Source organism: Mustela lutreola, chromosome 1 (genome assembly GCF_030435805.1).
Source record: "Mustela lutreola isolate mMusLut2 chromosome 1, mMusLut2.pri, whole genome shotgun sequence".
NCBI classification, from domain to species: Eukaryota; Metazoa; Chordata; class Mammalia; order Carnivora; family Mustelidae; genus Mustela; species Mustela lutreola.
Window position 1 is genome coordinate 288,423,495 of NC_081290.1, and position 16,274 is coordinate 288,439,768.

Genomic DNA, 16,274 nt, shown 5'->3' on the forward strand with positions numbered 1-16,274 from the left:
GGCACCAAGAGATACAGGGGGCCCGGCAGCCAGGGTCCTGGCCTCGGGGTGTTTGCAGAGGAGGAGGAACGAGCCAGGGGAGCGGAGGAGGGAGACTAACATCAGCAACAAGAAAGGGTAGGCGTCACAGGATGAACGGGGGCTGAGCTGGGTTTTGTGGAATGCATAGGAGCTCACCAGGAGAGGAAGGGGGTGAATGTGGCACACTGGGTATCATAGACCCCCAGGCCCTCCTGGAGCAGCAAGTGGGGACAGCCGCGGGTGAGAAGAGCAGCAGGGGGAGCTGGGAGGAGGCGCGTCCCCTGCACTGACGCAGCTCCCCAGCTGCTTCCAGGGGACCTCGGGGAGCCAAAGAGGGTGGGGAAGTCAGAAAGCACCGTGGTCAGACCAGTTTGGGGGAAGGTCCTGGAGGAGAGGGGCGGCCAGCCAGGAGCGGACCTGTGGGGGTAAGGACGCGGAGTCCGGGAGCCGTCGCCCTGGTCTGCCCGACGGCAGGAGGCACACCTCCTGCGGCAGCCCCGTCAGGCAGGGCGGTGTCCCGGTGGGGGGTCCTCCCCCTCTCTCTACACACCTCCCAGGTAGGCTCTGGCTAGACTGTCGCTGCTGACCCCACAGAGCCCAGGGCACCAAGGAGACGCGCCTCCAGAGAGCGCCTTTCCCAAGAGGAACTTGTCTCCAAATCGCCTAGGAGCTACCGGAGGTCTTGGCCAAAATGTCCCTGCCCTGCGGCCCACAGCTGTCCCTGGCAGGTTGACGCAGAGGCTCCCCTCCTGGCCCCCCGGCCCCGGGACCAGGACCCTTGGCACTCGGGGATGGGTGTGTTCCTGGAATGAGAAATGGTCAGAGTGGGGGGACCCGGGGAGGCGGGGGTCCTTGGGTGGGCCTCAAGAGGGTGGGCTGCTGGCCCGAGGAGACGGGACACAGAGACCAGGGGACGGTTGTCACCGATGTCCCTCCCTCTGCTTCCCAGGCTCCTCACACTGGAGGGACCGGCCCTTCTGGAACGTTCCATGTCTCACTGGCTGAGCCTGGGGATCCCGGCCCAGGGAAACGGGACGAGGGATCCGTGGCGCTCCTGTGGGCGGCATCGGAGGGAAGCCGGCCGGGCGCCTTGCTCGCAGCCCGGTGAAGAGCCTTCTGGAAAAGCAGACATGCTCCCGGCATCTGAGGTTCGAGCCGGTTTCTCCTCTCGGGGGTCTCCGGGCCGCCTGCCACGTGCACTCTCGGGCACCCAGACAGCACCTCCCTGTGTGCCCTCTGTCTCCCCACAGGGCGTGCGGCGAAGGGGGCCCAGCTGTCCCTAGCCCGGCAGAGCCCGTCCTCCGGAGCCGCGATGATTCAGAGCGAGGGCCGCTGCCCCTGCTGGGTGCCTCCGGCGGGGCTGCAATTAGATTTAATGGGACAGAGCCTTGCTCCGGCTGTCTTCCCGTCTTCGCTCCCGCCCACCGCCTCCCTCGGGCGGCAGGGAGGATGCGGGGAGGTGGGAGGTGGGGGACCCACTGGGGCCTTGACGTCAGCTCAGCCTATAAGAGGCCGCCCGGCAGAGGGCTGGTGGAGGCGAGCCCCGGACGGACGCCGGCGCCATGCCCACTCCCAACGCCGCCTCGCCACAGGCCAAGGGCTTCCGCAGGGCTGTCTCCGAGCTGGACGCCAAGCAGGCTGAAGCCATCATGGTAAGGCAGCCGCCGGGGCCCGATGGCCAGCATGGGCCGGAAGCACGGAGGTGTTCCCCGAAGGCTGGCGGGGGACCTGGACTCGGGGGTCCACATGACGCCCCAGACCTGGCCACGGAGGGGGGCGTCCTGGCCCTGAGCACCTGCTCTGCCCCGGCGGGGAGGCGCCCCCTGACCGCCCCACTGTGGGGAGGTCAAAGCGCTGAGGGGGGCTCTTCCCTGGTGTGTGTGTGACAGTGTCCTGGGCCCGGGCGGCAGCTCCTTGGGGGAGGTGCTGGCCACACAGAGGGTCAGACCCCAATCCCGAGCCCAAGGGTAATCGGGGCTCCTGGGCGATTGCCGCCACCATCCACCTGTCCACCGGCCACTTGTTCATGCCCACCTGTGACCTCCTGTCTTAAACCCCACCTCCCCCACCTAGCCACCCCAGGATCCCTGACCCCCAGGACGGTCCCCAGCACTTGGGCACCCCCGAGGGCAGGAGGTCTGTGCCCAGCACCCCCGGCTCCAGGAGACTGGGGGATTGGAGGACCCTCGGGCCGGAAGAGTGGTCTTGTGTGTCCTCAGGGTTGTGCCAGAAAAATCAGCTCCCACGCACTTCAGACGGGCTTTGTTTCTACGTCTTAAATGCAAACAGGGTTTGGGTTCTGCAAACCACCTGCTCAGGGAACTGCAGCCCCCCCCAAGCTCCCAGGGCCCACCCAGCCTCGCAGGCACTCCCCGATCTGGTTCCCTCCCAGGAACCAGGTCCCACGTTCCCTGCCCTCCCCAGTGCTCTGGCTGGTGTCCACCTCAGGGCCCTGAGTCACGCCTGTCACCTCGTCCGGTTGGCGGCCGGGGACAGAGGCCACGCAGCACGTGGGTGTTGCGGGCACATCCCCCAGCCACCCCGCCCCTGTGCCGTGGCCCCGAATCTTCCTGGCCGTGCCCCCCATTGGGGGGAGAAAGGCTCTTCGTTGTGCCCCAGCTGGTGAGGCCTGGGTGGCCAGTTCCGCCCATGGACACAGCAGGTGTTCAGAGACACCAGGGGTCAGAACCGGGGACGGGGTGGCCGCGTGCAGGGCAGCTGGGCATGTCCTGTCCCCACAGTCCCCGCGCTTCATCGGGCGGCGACAGAGCCTCATCGAGGACGCCCGCAAGGAGCGAGAGAAGGCCGAGGCTGCGTCCGCTGCTTCCTCAGAGCCCGGGGACCCCCTAGAGGCTGCAGTTTTCAAGGACAAGCATGGGAAGGCCACGCTGAACCTTCTCTTCACCCTTCGTGGCGCCAAGACCGCGTCCCTCTCCCGGGCCGTGAAGGCTTTCGAGGTGAGCCTGGCAGGGGTCGTGTGGCTGCTGTGGACATGGTGTCCCCTCCACGGGACTCCTACAGAAGCACGGCTGCCCGGGGCCACTGAAGGCCGTGAGTAGAGAGGGTCCCAGGAGCTCTGGGCCTGGGGCTTTGCACCCCCGAGAACTCTAGGGGTCCCAAGGTCCTCACAGCCCCCCTCACGGTCTCGGGAAATCCCTGAGCCGAGGCCTGACCCTCTGTCACTCTCTCCCCGACTGGGTTACACACAGGGTGATGCACAGGTGAGAAAGTGTGGCTCCCAGCAGGGCAGCCTGGAAAGTTGGGGTCCCCTCCCCCACCTGCCTCGATGGGCTCCCGCTAATGTGGTGGCTGATGGTACCCGCTGTCTGGGTCACACTGGGCCAGGCGGGACACAGGTTCCTGGCACAGGCGCCCAAATGACATTAGAGCTGGACTCCAGCTCCTGGACAACCGAGTGGCCCGAGGGCCCTTCAAGACCCATGTGCCCTCGTTGCTGGGCGACAGACAGGAGGTGGCAGGGAGCGGACTGCTCCTGCCAGGCTAGTGCTGAGCAGGGGCTGGAGCCCCCAGGGCACGGGGGCCTCAGCGGGGTCCAGGGCCCACCCCCAGTCCGTGATCCGGCCACCAGGGTGGCGGACCTTGCAGCCAGCGGCTGGGGACTCAGGCGGTCTGGGTGTGGCTGAGGGACATGTCATGTCTCCCGGAACACTGGGCTTAGGGGCCCAGGGCTGACGCCCATCACACAAAGTGGACAAAACCCCATCCCCCGGCCGTGAGCCCTCCCCGGTCACAGGCTCTGACCGGAGGATGGAGGACGGCCTGGGTGTTCCTGGGAACGGATGTCCGGGGCGAGGCGGCGGGGCGGGGCCGTGGGAGCTGCCCCGTGGGAGCTGCCCGTGGGAGCTGCCCGTGGTCCCTCCCTCTCTCTGTCTCTGTCTATCTCTTCCCATCTCTGTCTCTCTCGCCATCTCTCTCTCTCTCTCCCTCTGTCTCTTCCTTGTTCCCTAAGACGTTTGAAGCCCAAATCCAGCACCTGGAGACCCGGCCCGCGCAGAGGCCACGGGCAGGGGGCCCCCACCTCGAGTACTTTGTGCGCTGCGAGGTACCCAGCGCCGACCTGCCGGCCCTGCTCAGCTCCGTGCGCCGGGTGGCGGAGGACGTGCGTGGCGCCGGCGAGAACAAGGGTGAGGCTGCTTCCTCTGTCCTTGTGGACAACCCGTGACCTTGAGACGGGGGTGCAGAGGCTCCGGCAGCGGACCCCTGGGGTGACCATATGTGCGGCCTGGGTCCCCCCACCCCTGCGAGCTCAGGCCCTCGGCCTGTCTGTGAGCCGGCCGGGGCACCTCTGGGACCTTCCAGCTCGCACGTCCCCGCTCACCCTGAGGAAGACCCAGGGGACGCTGCTTCTGGGTCAGCCTGACGCTCACACAGGCCCCTGTTCCCTCCGCCCTCCATAAAGTCCTCTGGTTCCCGAGGAAAGTTTCCGAACTGGACAAGTGCCACCATCTGGTCACCAAGTTTGACCCTGACCTGGACTTGGATCACCCGGTGAGCTGGTGCCCCTGCGCCTCCTGTGTCCTGGGCCGCCTGTGTCCTTGTTCCCATGGCCAGGGCAGTGAGCATGGGCCCTGGGCCACGCCTGGATGGGGCATCTCTCCGTCGGCCTGTCTACCGGCTCCCGGCTGAACCACTGAGGCGGAGCTCAGCGGCAGCCCCCAGGCACCCCGCCAGTGTGGCAGGAAGGGAAGGGGGTGGTGGGCAGGGAAGGGGCACCTGGCAGCCTCCTGAGCACAGCGGACACTCTGGCCAGGGTTTCTCGGACCAGGCGTACCGCCAGCGCCGGAAGCTGATCGCGGAGATCGCGTTCCAGTACAAGCAGTAAGGCCCTCGGGGACCCCGACCCCACCCCGGAGCTCCACAGCAGCAGGGTGAGGGCCATCTTGGTCACCAGCACCGTCCCTGTGGTCACTGGCTTGGGCTCCCAAGTCCCAGCTGAGTGAAGCAGGCAGCTGCCAAGGCTCCGAGCCCCTCTTGCCCGCCCCCTGCTCGCCCTCCCCGAGGGCTCCCCGCTGACCACAGGCCCTGTCTGCAGTGGCGACCCCATTCCCCGTGTGGAGTACACGGCTGAGGAGATCGCCACCTGGTAAGACTCTGGGGCCCCTGCTGGGGCGGAGGGGACAGGGAGGGCCGCTTGAGAAGGCCCTGACCATCCGCCCGGAAGGAGAGGCTGCTGCTGGGTCTGGGTGTCCCCATGGCCCTCTATCCCTCGGAGCCCCTGGCGGCCAGGGTCTTCAGGGCCCAGCAAGAGGCCGGCAGTGGGGGCCCCCGAAGAGCCTCCCAGGGAGCAGAGCAGAGCTCCCACAGGGAGGGCTGCCCGATGTGGGGAGGGCCCGGGCCAGCAGGCACTGAGGCCTGAGACCCTCGCCCGCAGGAAGGAGGTCTACACTACCCTCAAGGGCCTGTACGTCACCCACGCCTGCCGGGAGCACCTGGAGGCCTTCCAGCTGCTGGAACGCTTCAGCGGGTACCGGGAGGACAGCATCCCCCAGCTGGAGGACGTGTCCCGCTTCCTGAAGGGTGTGTGCGCTGCCGGGGAGAGCCCCGTGGGAGGGGGCTGCCCCCCAGCCCGCACTGACCCCTCCCACCGCCGTGGTCCCTGCAGAGCGGACAGGCTTCCAGCTGCGGCCGGTGGCCGGCCTGCTGTCCGCCCGGGACTTCCTGGCCAGCCTGGCCTTCCGAGTGTTCCAGTGCACGCAGTACATCCGGCACGGGTCCTCTCCCATGCACTCGCCCGAGCCGTGAGTGCGCCCTGCCCCCGCGCCCTGCCGTGCACCTGCCGCCGGCCTCACGCCACGGGACGGCGGGTGCCTGGCGCCAAGCCCACGGAGCATGGAGGGAGGGTGCGGGGGCTGGGCTGCTGGCCCCCGGCCCCCAGTGCCACCCCTGTCCCCCTCCCACAGGGACTGCTGCCACGAGCTGCTGGGGCACGTGCCCATGCTGGCCGACCGCACCTTTGCTCAATTCTCCCAGGTGTGTCCTAGAGGCGCCGGGTGGGGGCCGCTGTGGTCCAGGCCTGGGGCCTGGGCACTGTGGGGGCCATCGATTGGTGTTGCCCGCCCCCCCGCCCCGTGCCCCTCCACCCTGGCACCATGCCCGAGCCCCTCTGGGGCTGGACGGTGCCTACCTGGGTCCCAGAGGCTTCAGGGGGACGGTATCATCCTGGAATAGAGGGGCGGGGGGTCCCATTCTGGGAAAACCACCTTATAAAAATGAGGAGCCAGCCCCCATGGTGCAGAGAAGACGGGGAGCGGGGGTGGGGTGGGGTGGGGGGAGGTTCAGGAGGGGTTGTTGGCGGGGTGGGGGCGGGGAGCGGGCCGGGCAGTCTCATGGCCTGTGCTGCCACCTGGTGGCTGCCTGAAGAACCGCGGAGAAGGGTCCTGGCCCCTTGCCTGCTCCTGGGAGGGTCCCTGGATTCCAGCGGCATCTCGGCATCTTGGAAAGATCCCCCATCCTGGGAGGGTCCCCACATCCTGGGAGGGTCTCCGAATCCCTAGAGGGTCCTTGCGTTCTGAGGAGTGTCCAGGAGGCCCCTGGAGCATCCTTGCTCACGCGGGCACCATGCAGGGGTGGGTTGAGTCGATCCTTCCTGCCTCCTGCCTCCACAGGACATCGGGCTGGCCTCCCTGGGGGCTTCTGACGAGGAGATTGAGAAGCTGTCCACGGTGGGTGCCTTCCTGGCAGGGCCTTGGGGGGTGCTCAGGACACCCGGGTTCAGGCAGGGGGACCCCTTCCGGACTGAGGTTCCACTTCTGTCCAGGGAGTGTCCCCTTCACACTGTGACCCCCGGAGCCCGGCTGGGCCCTGCCAGGGGAGGGGGTGTGGCAGGGCTGAGTGTCGTGGGCTGCCGGGGTGGCGGCTGTCTGTGCCGAAGCTCCGTGTGTCCCCACCAGCTGTACTGGTTCACGGTGGAGTTCGGGCTGTGCAAGCAGGATGGTGAGGTGAAAGCCTACGGCGCCGGGCTGCTGTCCTCCTACGGGGAGCTCCTGGTGAGGCGGGCCCCTGCCGCGGCCGCAGGCTGGAAGGGCGCTCCCACCGGGGCTCCCGGGGAGGTGGGAGCCAGGGACCGCCGAGGAAGCTCGTCCTGCCCTGTCCCACGCTCACGGTCCCCAGGCCTCGAGAGGACCCCTGGGCGGGAGGGTGTGGGGTCAGGCCGCGGTGCTCCCGTTCCCTCCAGGCCTGGGGTGTGGGGGTCCTGTGACCTACGGCCTCCCCCCAGCACTCCCTGTCTGCGGAGCCCGAGATCCGGGCCTTTGACCCCGACGTCGTAGCCGTGCAGCCGTACCAGGACCAGACCTACCAGTCCGTGTACTTTGTGTCCGAAAGTTTCAGCGACGCCAAGAGCAAGCTCAGGTGGGCCGGGGCTCCCAGGGCCAAGAACCTCCCCCACCACTCCCAGACGGGGCCAGACAGGGCCAGCCGGCAAGCAGCACCGTGTGTGCACACCCCTCCCACAGGAGGACCCCCAAAAGTCCCCGGGGGCAGGAGGGGGTGAGCTGCCAGACCAGTGGCCAGGTCAAGGCCAGGTTTGAGGAGGCAGAGTGTGACCTTTCTAAGAAGGGTGTGTGGGACCCTTCCCAGCCTCCCGCCTTTAGAACAGCGGGGCCACCCGCTGGGACGGAGGAGGGGCAGGGGTGGCTGAGGGCGGGTGCAGGAAGCCCAGGGGGCCTAGAGGGAGCAGGAGTCCCCAGAGCGGGGGGGGGGGGGGGGGGGGGGGTGCTGAGGGCACATGACCAGTGGCGTCTGGGCGGGGCAAAGCCCGATGCCTCCCACTCACTCACCCTCGGAAAGAGCCTTGTTTTCCAACGTGGGAAACTGAGTCCCAGAGGCTGTGTGTTCAGCGTGGACCGGAGGGGAGGGCTGGATCCTACAAGCAAATGTGGGGACAGAAACAGACCTGGGGCTCTCTGGGGCACACAGCCCAGGAAGGCCTCCAGCGGGGTGGGGTGGGCTTGGGGTCCAGCAGAGGAAAGGCCTGTCCCTCCCCTGCCCCCGACTCAGAGCAGGCCTCAGTCCCCCGTCTTGTCTAATCAGTTGGTCACAAGGAGCTTTTGGGGCCCGGGCATTTCTCGTCCTGCACTGACGAAGGAGGCCCTCTCCTGGGGTCCACCTTCCTGCCCCAAGCCGGCCCTGAACCCCCACCTCCCCAGAGCCCCCGAGTCCCCCAGGTGACCGAAGCTCCACCCCCCACCAGGGACTACGCTTCCCGCATCCAGCGCCCCTTCTCTGTGAAGTTTGACCCATACACGCTGGCCATCGATGTGCTGGACAGTCCCCAGGCTGTCCGTCGGTCCCTGGAGAGCCTGCAGGACGAGCTGTACACCCTCACGCGTGCACTGGGCGCCCTCCGCTAGGAGCCGGGGGAGGTCCTGAGGTCTCCCCCTGCCCGTCCCCGGCCTGCCCCCGGCCGCTGCCCAGGGGAGGGGTGGGGTCACTGGACGCCCAAGAGCCCACCAGAGAGCCCCCCTGCTGGAAGGCACCCGCAGACGCCCCCCACCCCGCCGCGTCGCAGCCCCACCCACGCCCCCGCTCACAGCCTCAATAAAAGGAAGCAGCCTCCCTGCGCCTCCCTCCGCGTCTGTGCGCCGCCCCCGCTCGCACCCGGCTCCCAGCCTCGCCCCCACGTCTCTCTTCCGCTTCCCTCCTCCTCCCAGACCTCACTGGGCCACCCCGGGGGTCCTCACTGGACTAGCCTGCGCAGAGCCCCCAGCAGCTCGGGGGCAAAGGGGCCACATCCCCGTGGTGTGGCAGCGTGGGGGCAGGGGGCCCAGGGAACCCCACCTGGGGTTCACAGCTCTGGATTTGGGGGTGCAATTCCAAGGCAGGGCTATAGCCTGGGGCCTCCCCACAAGCCGGGGGTCCCCACTAGCGGACAGGGGCTCAGGGGCCAGCCCGTAGCAGGTGCAGGGGTGAGTCCGGAGGCATCACCCCCCCCCCCCCCCCCCCCCCCCCGCCGCTGGTTCACAGATGACGTCTCTGGGCCTGAGTCCCAGCAAGGTGGCTGCGGCAGGATTCAGGCTGTGTGAGATGTGCCTCGGCTCGCTTGAGGGGTCTCGATATGGCCCTGCGGCTGCAGCCCCCACATCCTCCAGGGCTGGCCTAGCGCAGGGGCCCACTCCTCCTACTTGGCCCCTGTCCTCGGAGAGAGCAGCCTGGGGCTTCTGCCTTCCCTGCCGGGGTGGGAAATGCGCGCCCGCCTCCCGGGCCTGCTCACTCCCAGGCCTGCTCACTCCGGGAATGCTCACTCCCAGGCCTGCTCACTCCGGGAATGCTCACTCCCGGGCCTGCTCACTCCGGGAATGCTCACTCCCGGGCCTGCTCACTCCCGGGCCTGCTCACTCCGGGAATGCTCACTCCCGGGCCTGCTCACTCCCGGGCCTGCTCACTCCGGGAATGCTCACTCCCGGGCCTGCTCACTCCGGGAATGCTCACTCCCGGGCCTGCTCACTCCGGGAATGCTCACTCCCGGTGCTCACTCCCGGGCCTGCTCACTCCGGGAATGCTCACTCCCGGGCCTGCTCACTCCGGGAATGCTCACTCCCGGGCCTGCTCACTCCGGGAATGCTCACTCCCGGGCCTGCTCACTCCCGGGCCTGCTCACTCCGGGAATGCTCACTCCCGGGCCTGCTCACTCCGGGAATGCTCACTCCCGGGCCTGCTCACTCCGGGAATGCTCACTCCCGGGCCTGCTCACTCCCGGGCCTGCTCACTCCGGGAATGCTCACTCCCGGGCCTGCTCACTCCGGGAATGCTCACTCCCGGGCCTGCTCACTCCCGGGCCTGCTCACTCCGGGAATGCTCACTCCCGGGCCTGCTCACTCCGGGAATGCTCACTCCCGGGCCTGCTCACTCCGGGAATGCTCACTCCCGGGCCTGCTCACTCCGGGAATGCTCACTCCCGGGCCTGCTCACTCCGGGAATGCTCACTCCCGGGCCTGCTCACTCCGGGAATGCTCACTCCCGGGCCTGCTCACTCCGGGAATGCTCACTCCCGGGCCTGCTCACTCCGGGAATGCTCACTCCCGGGCCTGCTCACTCCCGGGCCTGCTCACTCCGGGAATGCTCACTCCCGGGCCTGCTCACTCCGGGAATGCTCACTCCCGGGCCTGCTCACTCCCGGCAGCCATCCCCGCCCCACCCCCAGGGCCCTGGCATGAAGCTTTTAGGATGTCGGTCCCGGCAGACCCCTCCTCACCCATCAAGGCCCTCCCAGACAGAGGCTTCTCCCGCAGCCCTCCCTGGCGGTCGGTCTGTCCGTCACCTGTGCCTTAAGCACCTCGCCCATGCCCAGGCCTCCAATACCTGCATTTCTTCAGCCCACGAGACACCGGTGGGGCCATCTTTGAGGGCTGTGATCCCTGCTGAGACCGGGGGAAGGGCTGAGGGCTGGCCCTGACACCCCCCCCACCCCCCGGCCCTTGATCTGAGGCAACAGGAGGAGGCAGGACTCATCTTGTCACAGACACACCCTGATGGCTAGAAATGGCGAGAGGTGGCGGCGGGGGTGGGGAGGGTCCTGACCGCTCTCCTCGTCCTGTCCAGGGGCCGGGGGAGCACCCCAGGGGCCCAAACCGTATGGTAGCCAAGGAAGTCGCTGGTCTGAAAGGGGTAGTGTGGGGAGCTGGCCAGGCCCACCAGAAACAGGGGTCGCACGGAGGAGAGTGGGGGCAGGGCTGTGTGCCGCCCACGCAGCAGAGAGGAGGCCGAGCCCAGGGTCCACACCGCGGCTGGTCCCCACACTCCGCCCTCAGGGCAGCGCCCTGGGCGCTGAGGGTCTCAGCAAGGCTCCCGTGCCGGGGTGGGGGTGGGGCCGTGAGCAGGGACGGGGTGCTCCCCCACACCCCCACGGCCTTGTGCCATCCGAGGGGCCCGGGCGGCAGACCAAAGACCGTGAGGGGTCTGGGGGCCAGGCAGGAGGAGCCCCTCCCCTTGGCCCCAGCGCCCCTGGACTAATGTGGAAAACGTGGCTCAGGCAAAGCCGCGGGGGGTGGACATTTGCCGCCAGCTGCGAGCGGCCATCAGGCCCCTCGTTAGGACTCTAATGACCCGGCGGCCCGGAGGAGCTGACGGCCGGGAGTGGCTCCCGCGGCCCCAGCACAGGGGAAATGATCCAGAAATCGCCACCTCAGCCCCCCGCCATCTGCCGCCCTGATTGGGGGCCCTAATGGACCAGGTGCTGGGGTCAGGGACTATAAAGCCAGGAGGGCCGCGTGGCCGCCAGCCCCCAGGACCAGCTGCACCCTGACCCGGACAGCTAGCAGGTCTGCCCCGTGGGCTCCTTGTGTGGGGTGTCTGGGCCCCAGAAGCCCGGGAGCTCCTGCCTCCGAGCGATTGGGGGGTGAGCACAGGGTGGGGGGGTCCTGGTTGGGACACATGCCCCTTCCGGCCTCAGCCGTGTCCATCCCCAGGTCCCCGTCCCCCGCCATGGCCCTCTGGATGCGCATCCTGCCCCTGCTGGCCTTGCTGGCCCTCTGGGCGCCGGCCCCGACCGCAGCCTTCGTGAACCAGCACCTGTGTGGCTCCCACCTGGTGGAGGCGCTGTACCTGGTGTGCGGGGAACGCGGCTTCTTCTACACGCCCAAGGCCCGCAGGGAGGCCGAGGACCTGCAGGGTGAGGCCCGCCCCGGCCCCTGGGGGCCAGTCAGGTGGCGTGTTAACAAGAGCAAAGACATTCCCCTGCGACCCTGTATGTGAGGGGCAGTGAGGACCCTGCGGGCTCCGGCCTTGGCACTGCCCCAGGGGGCCTGGGGTCCAGCGGCGGGGCGGGGGGTGCTGGGATGGGGACAGGCAGGGGAGCGCGCTCTCTCCCTGACCAGCTGCCCGCCTTGCTCCCGCAGCGAGGGACTCGGAGCTGGGCGGGGCGCCTGGCGCGGGCGGCCTGGCCCTGGGTCTGGAGGGGGCCCTGCAGAAGCGCGGCATTGTGGAGCAGTGCTGCACCAGCATCTGCTCCCTCTACCAGCTGGAGAACTACTGCAACTAGGGCGCGCGCCCCAGGCACCGGCGTCCCCGGGACCTTCGGCACCCTGCACCCCAAGCAAGTTAATAAACCCTTAAATGAGCCTGGCTGGCGTTGTCTGTGTGGCGTGGGGACGGAGGTGTCGGCCGGGGAGCCAGGGGGCCACAGGGGACCTTCCAGAGATCCCTGTCCTGCTCTCTGCACCGGGCCCTGGATCCAAGTTCAGCCCCTGCTCCCTGGGCGCCCGTGGGTAAGCTCCCCCCGGTCCCGGGTGCTGGGAGACCCCCCACGGCCCCTGGTTGCCCAGGACAGAACAGAGAAGGGCTCTGGGGTCTCTGGAGGGCCTGGGGGCACTGGCTGGGAGCACACTCTCTTAGCACCAAAGCCTTGAGTTCTCAGGGCCCCCAGAGCGCTTTCCAAGGGAAGAGGAGAACATTACAGCAATTTCTCCCCACGCAGCCTGGCGGTGTCCTACTTCGGGAGCCATTTCTGACGGAGCTGAGTGGAGTTTGGGGTCTTGCAGGGGCAGGGGACAGAGAAGGGCCTAAGAGGCTGCCCGGGGCCTCTCTAGTGCCCGTCGGCCACCCCTGTTCTGGGCAGGCCTAGGGCCGCCCCAGCCCAGCCCAGACCCAGCCAGAGGAACCCATGCGTGTCCTGGAGGAATCAGGAGCCGCCAAACGGCAGGCTTGGGCTGCAGGATAAACTTGGACCCTGTGGCACTGGGCGGGGACCTTGGGCTTAGCATTCAAGGGTGTCTCGGCTGTGCACCCCCAAGTACTGCAGCCCACAGCGCCCGGGTCAGGTGTCCCTGCTGCCCTGCGGCCATCTCCTCCCGCTCAGCAGCCCAGACACTGTGGTCAGTCCCAGAAGGACCCTTGGGCCTAGGGACGAGGTCACTTGGCATTCAGGTCTTTAGGGTTCCTCTGGTGTGGGTCCACTGGGCACCCCGCCTAGGCCATCACCTGGTGTGCCAAAGAGCCTGGGGGCTGTCTGGACTGGCTGTGGCCTGGGAGGTCAGCGGGTCACCCTGGCTGCACACCAGCCCGGCCGGCTGGCTGCCCAGGCCAAACCAATCTGCGCCTCTCCTGAAGGCTCCGCCCGGGCTCTGGGCTCGGGGTGGCTGGGCCTGGGACTGGGCGCCCGGGACCCGAGTCTGCAGACCACTCAGGGGCGGCCTCGCGGCCACAAGGAGATCCCCCTCCTGGGAGGACCTGGCTGTCTTGGCAGCCTCCCTGCAGCCCTCTGGTTCCCTCCTGGGCCACCCCCAGCCCCCGCGACATCACCCCCGCCCCGGAGGCCGCTGGTCCCCAGCTAGCTCCGCCTCTGGAGCTGAGGGCAGGACCGGGCACCTGGAAGAGAAGGGAGAAGACGGCTGGCATCGGCAGCAAATCGTCCGTGGGCACACCCGGCCCCATCGCGGGGGTAGAGACAGGGGCGTCCTGCGCAAGTTGAGGTACGTAAGCACCCACAGCCGGCCTGGGCGCGGCTGGGACGGGGAGGCAGGCCGCCGGGGTCAGGGTGCCCTTGAAGCAGCGGTTAGCCAAGCCCGTGTCCTGGCTGGCCGGCTTGTGGGCAAGACCCTGAAAGATGACCCAGAGGCCCCCCCCCCTCAGGTGCCAGCAGATCCTGTGGAGCGGGGAGCCGGAGGGTACGGGCCCTCTCAGTTGGCGGGACCCCCAGTGCGGCTGCTCGTGGGGGCTGCAGGGGGCTCGGGAGTGTTCCGTTGTGGGGGAGGCTCAGGAGAGGGCTCATGTCTACTGGGGGGGTTGCCCACCCAAGAGACCTGGTCATGGTGTGCGGCCACCCTTGGGCCCCCTGCCTGGGGCCTGTCTCCCGCTTCTCTCCTGAAACTTACTGCGGCCCTGAGACCAGACCCTCCTGCCCAGCCTCTCGCACCAGCCCCTCAGCCTCCCGTGGCTGTGTTCTTGATAAGGCGGGCGGGGACTCGCCGTACCCCCTCCGACACGGGGATCCCAGAAGCAGGGAGAAGTGGACATCCACAGTCACCAGGGTCCCCGGGGGCGGAGGTGGGGTCAAACCCAGTCTCCTGCTGGGCACCCCCCTGAGCCCTGAACCCCAGATGCCCCGGTTTCTCAGAGCCCCCAGGTCACCCCATGGAAGCCAGGCCCACAGACCTTGGCTCTGCCACCCACTCCGGGCCCAGGATCCGCCCCTTCTGGGAATTGGGAGGACAGTCGTCCCATGGCCTCAGACCCTGCCTACCCTTGGAACCTGGGCTTCCCTCGCCCGCGGGCCTGGCAGGGGCACTTCCGTCAGCGGCATTCTGTCCAAATGCCCCTTAGCCACGACAGCGGGATGTGGAGGAGCAGCCGCCTGACCATGCTGGGTCGCCCAGCCCCTCACCGGAGGGCCGGGGTCTCCCACGGGATGCCGCAGCCCATCCCTCCCCACACGCTTGCTCTCCTGTCTGGCCCGTGTTCCACCGTCACAAGTACCAGTGCGGTGGGGAGACCGAGGCTGGAGCCGGGATGTGTGTCCTCTGGTGCCCGTGCACGGAGGACGCGCCGCCATCTCCAGGCTGGCTCCCCAGATTGCACCTGCTCCTGGCACCGACATACAGGCCCTTCCTCCTGGCCCTGGGGGCAGTATTTGCCCTGCCCCGTCAGTAAATATTTACTGTCCTCACCGTTGTCCAGGCCTGAGCAGACCCTGAGGGGCAAGGGAGGCAGATGCAGAGATGCCAGAGCATTGCTCCGTCCCCCGCTGCCACCCTAGGAGGCCTGGTGCCGGGCGGGGGGCCGGCCCAGGAGAGGGAGTGAGACCAGGGACCAGTGGGCTGAGCTTCCGGAAAGGCCCCCCGGCCGAGCCCCAGCCAGGGTCTGCATCCCACTCAGCTGGGAGGGGAGACCCCTGTGTCGCCCCCTTAGGGAGCCTGTCCTCGGACCCAGGCAGGGCAGGACCCCCGTGCAGGCGGCTTCCGGGAGCAGGCACCTGTTCACGCCAGCAAGGGGGCCGGGGCGGCCATTCACAGACATGACCAGCAGAGGGCACCAAAGCCCCACTTTTGATGTGGTCCCTGGGCGCTGTCCAGGCCAACGGTTAGCTCTGAAGGGGTCCGCGCGCCTCCGAGTTCCTGCCAGGGGGCACTCAGCGGGGCTGGGGGGACACTGGCTTTAGAGGCCTGGGTGTTTAGGACAGGGACGGCCTCAGCCCCCAGCCTCTGGGGACCGGGCCTCCCCGCGGGAGCAGCTGGACGAAAGCCCCAGGTCCCCAGCATTCTGGGAGTCTCCAGTGAGAGCCTGAGCCCCGGCCCCCAGAGTGGTGGGGACCTGGGGCCTGGGGTGGGACATTCCTGGGGGCGGCTTCCTCCAGCAGCCCCTAGCCCACACGGTGGTTGAAGGCGTCGCGGCCCCGTGTACAGTGGGACCCTCTGCTGACGGGTCTGCGGGGCTCTGAGGAATTGGGGTCTGGGGGCTGTGGGGCCGGTGCTTGCTGTCAGGCCAGCCGGCCCCTCGAGCCGGGAGGCTCTGGTGAGGCAGGGACGCTGGGACCCGGGAGGCCTCGGGCAGGGGCCGCTGGGGCAGGGGTGTTTCTTTCCCTTGTCCACCCCCATCCCCATGTAGCGCCGAGAGGAGACAGGTCAGTTCCAGAAAGAACATTTTGGGGTCGGAGGCGGACAGGGGTCTGGAAAGCACGGAGATAAACAGGGTCGGGGGGGGGGGCGGGCCTCCCCCGCCCTCCGTCCAGCACTATTGTTTCTGGCCTCGGCACAGGGACAGCGAGGCAGATTCCTTCGAAAGTGGACGCTGACGGGGGGGCTCCCCATTGTCTCACGGCCGCGCAGTCAGGCCGCACTGGCGCCAAGTCCCGCCAGTGCACCGTCCCCACACACACCCCTGGGGCCCGCAGCTCCCAGGTCCCGGCCAGCCTCATTCCTCCCCCGGTCCATCTGCAGCTGGGGGAGGACAAGTCCCAATGGGCTGGAGGTCCCATGGGGAGGTACCTGAGGTCCCTGAAGCTGCCCCTTCTAGCGGCACCCCACGGTCCCTACCCCCCCACCCCCGCCAAGGCACTGGGCTGAGACCTGGCATCCTGGGGGCACTGCTGGGCCCACGGCTATGTGGCAGCTGGAATCCGTGAGGCTGTTTCCCAGCTCTCCTCACCCAGAGAGGCTCCCAATGTCCAGACCTGCGAGGCTGAGCCCCGGACTGACATCGCAAGGTCACCGGGGGCTGAGCCTGAGCCCTTCAGCCACACTCGGGGTCCCCATCTGTGAACCCATGAGAGCCGGACCACTCCAGCCTAGAGGTCCCCAGCC

At 68.3% G+C, this 16,274-nt stretch overlaps 3 protein-coding genes across 4 annotated transcripts in view; all 3 read left to right on the forward strand.

Moving 5' to 3' along the window:
- ASCL2 (achaete-scute family bHLH transcription factor 2) overlaps window positions 1–16,274 on the forward strand; it is a 198,580-nt gene that overhangs the window by 55,701 nt on the left and 126,605 nt on the right. The gene's annotated exons all lie outside the window — the stretch shown is intronic.
- TH (tyrosine hydroxylase) lies at window positions 1,528–8,598 on the forward strand. The gene is made up of 13 exons (XM_059151173.1): window positions 1,528–1,673; window positions 2,763–2,978; window positions 3,992–4,166; window positions 4,442–4,530; window positions 4,793–4,860; window positions 5,075–5,125; window positions 5,414–5,559; window positions 5,645–5,780; window positions 5,943–6,012; window positions 6,648–6,704; window positions 6,933–7,028; window positions 7,259–7,392; window positions 8,234–8,598. Exons 1-13 carry the CDS (start codon window positions 1,584–1,586, stop codon window positions 8,391–8,393), a joined length of 1,488 nt encoding a protein of 495 aa, XP_059007156.1. The 5' UTR covers window positions 1,528–1,583; the 3' UTR covers window positions 8,394–8,598.
- Window positions 11,119–12,068, forward strand: INS (insulin). 2 transcript variants are annotated; one of them, XM_059151281.1, is made up of 3 exons: window positions 11,119–11,300; window positions 11,448–11,650; window positions 11,877–12,068. In XM_059151281.1, exons 2-3 carry the CDS (start codon window positions 11,464–11,466, stop codon window positions 12,017–12,019), a joined length of 330 nt encoding a protein of 109 aa, XP_059007264.1. In that variant the 5' UTR covers window positions 11,119–11,300; window positions 11,448–11,463; the 3' UTR covers window positions 12,020–12,068. The 2 variants fall into 2 exon arrangements, with proteins under 2 accessions (XP_059007264.1, XP_059007261.1); XM_059151278.1 differs by lacking the exon at window positions 11,119–11,300 and having other exon boundaries at window positions 11,360–11,650.

Excerpts from the sequence above, each read along its gene's own strand:
- TH (XM_059151173.1), top strand. The coding sequence starts at position 1,584 with ATGCCCACTCCCAACGCCGCCTCGCCACAGGCCAAGGGCTTCCGCAGG. Across the intron at positions 4,861-5,074 it reads ATCGCGTTCCAGTACAAGCA|TGGCGACCCCATTCCCCGTG; the intron begins GTAAGGCCCTCG and ends CCCTGTCTGCAG. Across the intron at positions 5,781-5,942 it reads CCCATGCACTCGCCCGAGCC|GGACTGCTGCCACGAGCTGC; the intron begins GTGAGTGCGCCC and ends CCCCTCCCACAG.
- INS (XM_059151278.1), top strand. The coding sequence starts at position 11,413 with ATGCCCCTTCCGGCCTCAGCCGTGTCCATCCCCAGGTCCCCGTCCCCC. Across the intron at positions 11,651-11,876 it reads GGAGGCCGAGGACCTGCAGG|CGAGGGACTCGGAGCTGGGC; the intron begins GTGAGGCCCGCC and ends TTGCTCCCGCAG.